Source organism: Sinocyclocheilus anshuiensis, unplaced genomic scaffold (genome assembly GCF_001515605.1).
Source record: "Sinocyclocheilus anshuiensis isolate Anshui unplaced genomic scaffold, SAMN03320099.WGS_v1.1 scaffold1763, whole genome shotgun sequence".
NCBI classification, from domain to species: Eukaryota; Metazoa; Chordata; class Actinopteri; order Cypriniformes; family Cyprinidae; genus Sinocyclocheilus; species Sinocyclocheilus anshuiensis.
The window spans coordinates 497118-507282 of NW_015549683.1; the positions used below are offsets into that span (position 1 = coordinate 497118).

Here is a 10165-nt window from a genome sequence, read left to right on the forward strand (position 1 = left end):
TGGAAAATAATGTGTTTTTTGAACCTTAAACCGCATAAACACATTTCATTACACCAAATAATGTTCTTTTTTAGCAACATCATATGACCCCTTTAATGTCAGCAGCACAAACAGTGCAAGATGATTTACACACTCAAGATTAACAAACCTAAGCATGAACACAAGCAATAGTAATAGAGATTCTTGCCTTAACAAGCACCATTATTAATCAAGCACCTAACTAATGTAAAGAATGTAAACCATTGTTATTCATTTAAATCACGCATAATACACCAAAGTGCACATGTGTCACCTCTGGCCCTTGAAAAACAGCGTGAGAAGAATGCAGTAGAGAAACAGCAGCCTGAGGGCAGTGTGTCCTTCAAAGGAAGAGTGTAGAGACAGAACAATGTCTTATACTTGCGCACACACACACACACGCAAACACATTTCACACACTCTCACCTTCTCTGTCCCTAGGGTATGCATAACACATACACATCGTCTGCATTGTGCTGAAGTGTTAACAATAAGAGTGATGGCATGACGTGAAGAGCCCAAGGATATGTGAATATTCATGTGAGCAGGTGTGTGACCCTTGAATCTGCTGAAAGGGTTACATCATTCAGAGGTGTGAGTAAGTGGTTAAAACTGAGATGACTCAGGGAGATGAGAGGGAATATGTACCTGCATGCTTCAGAAAGAAAACCCCTGATATAAACTCAAAACCGTCTGTCTTCAGTAGCATGACTACCACCATAACCAGATGAATATCGGGACAATACTGACTCAACCAAACCACACAATCTGTTCCAAAACTTAGCTGCCTTGTTGACTTCTAAGGTTCCTACAGTTTTTTTTTCAACTGCTTACACACATTTTCAAAACTTTGCCTCTTTTTTCAAAACTTGCACACACAAAATGCTTCACATCTCTTGCTAAATGAAGCACTGCATTCAAAATATCACAAACACATCTCGAAAGCAAACATTTGCAAACATCTTTGCCATAATATTAATTCCTGTTAGATTTTTGTGTTAACATAGAGAATTGTGTGTTGTGTTTTGCTAAAAGTGTTTTATGAAATTGAAAAGTGAGTCAAAGGCCAAGAATTAGCGTATGGTTTTGCAGATTTGGTGTGTGCTTCTGCTGATATTCTAATGAGCTGTTTGCAGTTGAAAAAAACTGTAATAGCAATGGGCACATCTATACTGCACTATAAATAATGATGGCATTATTGAAAATTATATTAATATACAAGATGGGTTTCTGCATCACTTTGAAATGTTTTCAGTACTTTTCTTTGATGTTTATGCCAAAACACCCCTGATATATTTAGCTGAATCGTGTCACATGACTGTGAGAAGCAAGTTTGTAGCTAAGAAAAGTCAAACATGTACAGAGACACTTCCACATTAAAGGGGTCCTATTATGCTTTCTCACTTTTTTAATTTTAGTCAGTGTGTAATGTGTATGTTTGGGCATAAAAAAAGTTACAAATCTCAAAGTCCATTCCAAAGGGAGATATTTCGTTTAAAAAAAATCACTTTTCAAGAACTACAATTTTCAAAACTTTGCCTCTTTTTTTCAAAACTTGCACACAGAAAATGCTTCACATCTCTTGCTAAATGAAGCACTGCATTCAAAATATCACAAACACATCTCGAAAGCAAACATTTGCAAACATCTTTGCCATAATATTAATTCCTGTTAGATTTTTGTGTTAACATAGAGAATTGTGTGTTGTGTTTTGCTAAAAGTGTTTTATGAAATTGAAAAGTGAGTCAAAGGCCAAGAATTAGCGTATGGTTTTGCAGATTTGGTGTGTGCTTCTGCTGATATTCTAATGAGCTGTTTGCAGTTGAAAAAAACTGTAATAGCAATGGGCACATCTATACTGCACTATAAATAATGATGGCATTATTGAAAATTATATTAATATACAAGATGGGTTTCTGCATCACTTTGAAATGTTTTCAGTACTTTTCTTTGATGTTTATGCCAAAACACCCCTGATATATTTAGCTGAATCGTGTCACATGACTGTGAGAAGCAAGTTTGTAGCTAAGAAAAGTCAAACATATACAGAGACACTTCCACATTAAAGGGGTCCTATTATGCTTTTTCACTTTTTTAATTTTAGTCAGTGTGTAATGTGTATGTTTGGGCATAAAAAAAGTTACAAATCTCAAAGTCCATTCCAAAGGGAGATATTTCGTTTAAAAAAAATCACTTTTCAAGAACTACAACGAACGGCTCGTTTGGACTACAGCGTTTGTTTTCTGGGTTTTGTGATGTCACAAAGCGGCCCATTTTAACTCTGTTCCTGAGCATTATAACCCCAATTTCCTATTGTATGCTGCGCACTTTACTGCGGACAGCTTCCACAACACGAGGGAGTGCAGTGCCGGATTCGTCAAAAGCTTTTGTTGAAAGACGGATCAAGGGGCGTTGCAGTACTGAAGCGCCGTCTAAGCTGTTCGCCAATCACAACGCACTGGGACAGCGAACCAATCACAACACATTTTGTTTTTCGGAAGGCGGACCTTCATCAAAACCGGAACTAATGGGAGGAGCTGGAGCTCTAGCTCCCCCTCGCTGGATGTAATGGGTGGAGCTAGACACCCAACCACTCCCTAACCCTACCCCTTACCCTATCGCTAAACATAACTCCACCCATTAGTTCACACAGAGGTGGAGCTGGACATCCAGAGAGGGGGAGCTGGAGGTCATTTGGCTCTGCAGTGAGCAGTACTTGAATTTAGCTACTTTGTAGCTAGATTTAGCGACTTCCCCGCCCCTTTTGAGACTTTTTTCAAAAGTTTAGGGACAAATAAAGCAACTTCTTGGACAAACCTTACATAATAGGACCCCTTTAAACAGAGAGATGGAGAGAATGGCAAAAAAATTTTTTTTTAAATATATTTAGCCATTTAAGAAATAATCATCCAGTGCTTGGGTAGATTATTTACAAATTGTAGTCTGCTACTGATTACAAATGATATGATGAAAATTGTAGTCAGTAATGTGATTTAGATTACTCATTTTAGGTAATGTACTCTGACTACTTTTGGATTACTTTTAGATTACTTATGACCTAAATTTTTACGTTTGAAATGTTTTAATTGTTTACCTTCATGCCAATGTGACCATTATCCAACATTAGAGAACTGTGAACAAGCAAATGTGTCATTAAATGATTGAAATATTAACTTTAAATTGGAGGGGGTCAAAGAGGTTTGACTGACAAAAAGTTTGGGAATCCCTGCATCACATAAAGAAGAAAGCATTAAATGGACAAAGAGATGGACAAAGACTTCCAGGTTTTAAATATTTTTTTCAGTTATACATCGGCAGTGCTTACTAACTTAATTATTATTTATTGTACAATTATTGCAATTATTTGTCTCAGGCATGGTGTAATTGACTGAGAGGTGCTTTTGTCTGCAAATTCACATGCATGGATCACAAATTAATTCACATGCCATTTACATGGCCATTCTATATAGTTAATATTCAAAGCTAAACAATATGACATTTCTGAATTTCAAAGAGACAAAAAGAAGAATTAGGGAGAATGAATAAAATGTGAGTAATTTATTGCCATTTGTGAATTATCTGTAATCATGCAATTCATAAAAATGTAACTGTAGTCTGATTTTGAGCATTTTAAAACATAATATAATCTAATTACAAGTACCACATTTTTGGAATCTGATTGCGTAATCCAGATTACATGTAATCAGTTACTACCCAGCACTGTCAGTATCAGCAGCATGTTCACCGTGTAACTTTGATTTGGTGGAAATCAACACTGACATGGCTAAAACTGCTCAGACATCACAGAGATAAAACAAAACAAACTAGACCTGTCATTCAAGAGAACAAAAAAGGCCCCCGTTAATTTACAGCATGCTAAATCTCAGAGCAATAGATGGAAGGAACTGCACACAAACATTTACTCTATACACAGACAAAGGAAACACAGCAGCGAGAATCTAAATGCATATTAGTACATCTGGATCAACACACTTTAAACATTAATGTTTCCAGAGCATGATTTCAGTGAATCCATTTAAAAATGAAAAGTAAATCTACATAATTATGTTTTTTTCTGTCTTATTTGTTGACTTGCTATATGTGGAAAACAGGATAAATGTGAGACATCTGGAAATCACCTATAAAAATAGCAAATCCTGTACAGTACTCAAAATCAGGAAACCATTTCACATCACCTTACTTCACTTAACCTAGATTACACAGTTAGTTCTGGTCCTCTAATTTCATTCAAATTCCTCCAATTTTGCACCGTTACAAAGGGGACTGGTATTTAGCTGTGAGACGTTTCACTGTTTGTGTCACTCAGCTTGTTGCACACTTGATATTCAGTACAACAGCACTTTTGCTTGTGTGGCATGACTTAAATAATAGTTCACCCAAAAATAAAAGTTCTGTCATAATTTCCTCTTTTGCATTTTCTTTAGGACATTTCTGATGTGTGAAAGTTTGGCTTGCATGGACTTTCAAAGGATGTACAAAAATGATGAGAGAATATTAAAAATATTTTCTCAGTAAATGATGGCAGAATTTTCATTTTTGGGTGAAGTACCCCTTTAATTTAACATAACAGTGGACTAAAATCAGAATAATTGGACAGAATAATAGTATGGACATTTACCAGAAGTCAGCAGATTATTGAGGCCTTCTTCATATACAGGGTCCACAGGTGAGTCCCAGTCCATATCACCCATTTCACTCTCTCCATGACCACTGTCTTTAGTGCTCAGCCAATCAGCATCCTGAGCCCCTGACCTACAATACACAACGAAAACAGTAAAGCAGTGAGAACGTTTCCGAACATGTGCCAACGTCTCGGAGCTCTGAATGATAAAATAAGTTAAAACATAAGTAAAATATAATTTCAATAAGTTAAATATAATGCAACTAAACTGAAGCATATGTGAAATGTTGGAGGATTGACAAATTGGGGGAAATTTTTGTTGTGGAGCATTTAAAAAAATTCTAACCATATTTAATATAATTAATGCAATTAAAATGATTCATTTTTTGAAGAAAAGTACAATGCTATTACCTTTTTTAATGGTAAAAGGATAATATGATTTAGACAAAACCATAATGGAATACTGTGGTATTCATTGTAGTAGCATTTAAATACCATGAATATGATATTCAGTAACATGCTATATTGAAGTATGTACTGGCACCATCACTGTACCATAGTGCTGGCACAATACCTTTTTGTAAGGGAACATCAGGGGAAATACCTACGTGATTATCCTTAATATCGGTTTAACAGTGTTCTCAAAACTGGGATTTTACTGTGAGCTAAAATGATCTCAACACTGAAACTAAAACAATACAACACACAACTGAAGGAAGTGTGACTGCACTGTCTTTGGTTTAAACAAGCCCAGTCTTGCACAGATGAGTCACGGGCGGTCTATGCTTTCTCTTTTTTTTATTCTAAATGAACAAAAGTTAAATTTATAGAAACAGTATTGCATTCTGCCTGATAACAATCTGTGTGTAAGACAGACAGCGGCTGATAACAGCTATGATACGCCTCATTTCACTGACTGACAGATACTTCCTTTTTTACCAGAAATCTACCTGATAAAATAATGACCAACTTCTAAGATTGTTATTGTGATTGTGAGGCTATTGCTTTGTATTCGGTGTGTTAGTGTAGGAATGAGGACTACATTTGTTGTCTGTTTGGTCAAGAGCTTGTATAAATAAAACCAAAAGGAGGATAAAAATGGTTTACCGGCCAGTTCTGTGGGAATACTTGTTGCCCCGAAAATTTGGTCGAGGCTGAAGTTGCCCTTGATGCAACAGAGACAGGAGCTGAGACACCTGCTGTAGAATTAAAATTATGCAAAATTAATAACCTCACATACAGGGGAATTTACCACATAACTCACTTAGTAAAAATCTCCTGATTATGAATTCACAATTAATCATGTTTCAAAACAATATAAATTCTACAAGATTCCTGAATGACCATGCACAACTTGCAGGCAGTTTGCTCTTTTAGAATGTCATAATTTCATAATTCAATATATAATTTTGGTCTGTTACAAAATGAGCTACATTCAGAATGAGCCCTTTCTGGGGTTGCGGAGTTTGAGCTGTAGAAGGGGTGACAGGAAGCTGTTTCTACACAGAGTCTATTCTTCTAGAGGCTATTTCCTTCCAGGATGCACATAAGAAACCCAGCCTTGGCTGCGAGGACAGGCACCGGTGACATTTCGGCCCCTTTCCTTTGCAGTCGCCATAAGTCTAATTTGCCAACTGGGCCAAGTGAGTAAGGGAGGGTGGACTGGAGAGGAGGAAAAGAGAAGAGGGTGGGGGTCAGGATCCACGCTCTTCCTGACTGGCTGCAGTATTCACGTGAGGGCTCAAACCCATGCCAGGACCTTTTTGTTCTGCTAATCGTTTTGGTAGAGGTAAGCATCTGGGTGGACCCAGATCCAGAGGATACACAGTTTGACTAGGACAGCACTTTTGGGCTGTTAGTCTTTGAAATACTAGCTGATGAAAAGCTGTTATTCTCACTTTATTTAATGAGAATCAGATCAGTACCAGCAATTTATTGCTGACTACCACCAGCCCAAACACGTCTGAGAAGTATAATCTTACTGTGCAGAAATATCTGTGTTTGGTTTAAATACCTTCCCCTCTCATAGGACAACCATGGAATGAATCTGCTTTTTCTTCCCACATTCGGTATGACTCTGTAATGTGATAACATTGAGGATTGGCTGCATTTTCTCCTGAGGCATATTAAAGGTTTAAGTTACTGTGGGACACTGATGTGATTCTGAATACACCTCAGTGTATACTCAGTACATACTTCATACCTCATCATCTGTCAACTGTCCCCTTAGGCTGCTATAGATATGAGCTAGTCCTGCAGTACAACTGCAGAGTGGGAAAGCTATCATGTACTTGAGATATTATGAACTGGGATACCTTGAAATCAAAGTCAATACCTTTCAAAGTAGTTTGATCCCATGCATTTTCGTATCTGAAATGTTAAGATTGTAATAAAAAAATCTCTTACTTGCACCTCGGGTGAGGCAGAGGACAGTTCAATTGAACCGTTCTCTGCAAAGGCTGCCATAGAGAGTCGAACCAGGTTCCTCAGGATCTGCCTGTGGTCTGACTCTTCCATCTGTCCTCTTCTGTCTGTGGTCTTTGGTCTCCGTAATGTGGCCTGATTACTGGGAACCGAAGCCATAGTTTCTGAGGGGTCCGTGGTAGTAAGCTTGAGCTCTTCATTTTTGTTTCGTCTGAGTGTGCTGGTCTGTGAGTTTGCGAAAGACGAGGAGGAAGAATTTCTAGTCTTTTGCAGGTTTCGAGCTGGAGTTCCTGGGTTAAAAGGAAGTGCTCCATTCCACTCTATGCTCCCAGGCTTTCTGAGTATCTTGCTCTGAGTGAGTGGTGGGTTCCCATCCATTTCTGTATGCGCTTGATTTTGAGCCATGCGAGCAAGGGTTGGTGTAAGTGTAAACTGGCCCTGTGGATGCAGCATTTCCACTAAAGGTGATGTACATGACAACGCCTCAGCTTCATCTTCTTGTGGAGTTTCTTTACGACCCCGAAGCACTGGTACCAACTGGATGTCAGTCTTGTGAATGTGCTTCTGTGGCCGTCGTGGGGGACGGGGGTAGGTTGACTCGGCTTGTCTACAATTATAAGCACGGTTGTCCCGTTTGTCAGGATGACAGAATGTCTTGGCCAAAGCAATGGCTAGAAATAATACCAAGAAGGTTGATCCAAGGCAGATGGCCAAAAGCATTGTATAACTGTACTGTGCCTGGTTATCATGAGACAAGTTCTTTAGGTGGTCACGAAAGTTGATGAATGTCACCTCCAAAGTGATTCTTGTGGTTAGCATAGGTGTTCCCATATCAGATACTGCAATGCCCAGTTTAAAAGTTCTGCCGATCAATTCTGTGGCATTGGTTGTGTTAACATAGAGCTGCCCAGTAGTTTTGTCAAGAAAGAATAGGTTAGAAGGCTTGCCTTCTGTTATTCTAAAACTGAGTCTTCCATTGAGACCAGAATCTGGATCACTGGCCCGAATGGTGGTGGCCAGAAAACCTTCGGGTTTGTTGAGGGAAGAGAAATTTCTTGGTTTGTAGAAGTTATCCTCCAGAGCTTTATTCCCAAGTTCAGTCACAATCTCCCCTTTGTCCACATTCACTGGGACACTTAGCAATGCAATTCCCTTCTTGGGTAGTGGCTCATGGATTACGGGATAATTGTCATTAACATCCTGTATCTCAACCAGCACTGTTGCAGTACTGCTCATTGGTGGGTATCCTTGATCTACAGCCTCCACAATAAATGAGTAGGAGTGGGTTTCCTCATAGTCTAATGACTGTTGGACAGTAACAGCCCCACTGCTGGGGTGGACTGAGAAAAATGCTGTTGGTGTCCCCAGTTCATTTGATTCTCTAATGGAGAATGATACCCTTCCACTGAGGTCCATGTCAACATCATGTGCCTCCACGGTCAAGAAAGGTAACCCAGGGGTGTTGTTCTCTTTGAGGATGCTCCGGTAGTGACTTTTGGCAAACATTGGTGCGTTATCATTTTCATCCAAAACATGGACAGTCAGGTGCTTAATACAGGATAGAGAAGGATCACCACGGTCCTGAGCTAGAAGAGTGAGGTTATATTCCATTTGTCTCTCACGATCCAGTGTATCATTGGTTACAATCATGTAATTGTCTCCATGGATCTGTTTGAGTCTGAAGGGGCCCGATCCACTGAGAATGTGCACTTGTACCTGCCCATTTGCCCCAGAATCGGCATCAGATACCATCACAAGAGTGAGGAAAGTTTCATTTGGTGCTCCTTCAGAGACGGTTGCAACAGGGGAGTCTGGTGGAGTCCATGTTATATGAATGCGAGGCGCATTATCATTGATGTCTCGCAATTTGACCTGCAGATTGTGGTGAGACGGGATAGCATTGGGCCCCAGATCTCGAGCTTGGATGTCTACCTCATACACATTATTTTCTTCAAAATCTAAAGGACCTTGTAAAGTCACAGCACCCGTTTTTGGATGGATGCTGAATAGTCTTTGCACTTCCAGTGGGACATGTTTACTGAGAGAGTACTCAACCTCCCCATTAGCACCTTGATCAGGGTCTGTAGCACAGAGATTAATGACAATCGTCCCATGAACGGTGTCCTCTGCTAGTTCGATAACTGCCGGGGCCTCCTCAAATACAGGGCTATTGTCGTTGGAGTCGAGAATTGTGACTATAACTTTTGTGCTGCCTGATTTTGGTGGGTCCCCTTTGTCCCAGGCTGTTAGAACCAGTTCTAAAGTTGGCTGCAACTCCCTGTCCAGTTCTTTGATGACCACTAATTCAGCCTGCTTGGCCCCTCCAGAAGTACGGATATCCAAAGCAAAGTGCTGGTTGGAAGACAGGGAGTAGGTCTGAAGGCCATTCGGTCCCGCATCTGGATCTACAGCCCGGTCCAGAGGGATGTGCATTCTCAGTGAGGCTGTCTCAGAGATCTCCACCTCCTGCACTAGGCTGGGAAAGACTGGGCTGTGGTCATTTTGGTCCATCACCTCCACACGAACTGACAGGAAATGCATAGCACCACCCTTTCTGTAGAGAACACTGAAGGCCAGTTCACAAAATTCTGCTCCCCAGCATAGCTCTTCTCGGTCCAGCCTGCCTAGTGTTGACACGGTACCATCCCTTACATCAACTGTGACTGGTAGAGTATGCCCATGCGGCACGACCCGGAAGTTTTCCAGTGATCCTGTTTCCCCACGTTCACGTAGGTCATCCAGGAGGCGACCCACCCTTGTCCCTGAGGGCTGTTCTTCCCAGACATGATACAGGATAATGAGGGGAGCAGAGCCCATATTGTGGGCATGACAGGGTGGACACTCAATAAGAGCTGCCAGAAGGAGCAAGACCTGGAGCATGACTGTGTGTGAGGTTTCCTATTTCCTTTTACGTAGAGTCAGATGTGCTAAGCAACTAGATAGGCATTCTAATACATCAAAAGATACACGTGCCTACGCAATATGGTTAAAAAAAAGAAATACTAAAAAGGAGAAAACTGTTGTTGTAGAGTCAAAAATTAATGACAGTACCACCACAACCAGGTGCTTTGTAAATGACCA

General features: G+C 40.1%; 1 protein-coding gene across 1 annotated transcript; it reads right to left on the bottom strand.

The window, feature by feature from the left end:
* Positions 1–3131: 3131 nt before the first annotated feature.
* On the bottom strand, positions 3132–10165 carry LOC107660444 (protocadherin-12-like). Its single transcript, XM_016449748.1, has 5 exons — positions 7067–10165; positions 5768–5859; positions 4658–4791; positions 3228–3244; positions 3132–3149 (listed from the first exon to the last, which is right to left on the bottom strand). The coding sequence occupies exons 1-5, from the start codon at positions 9962–9964 to the stop codon at positions 3132–3134; spliced, it is 3159 nt and encodes a 1052-aa protein (XP_016305234.1). The 5' UTR covers positions 9965–10165.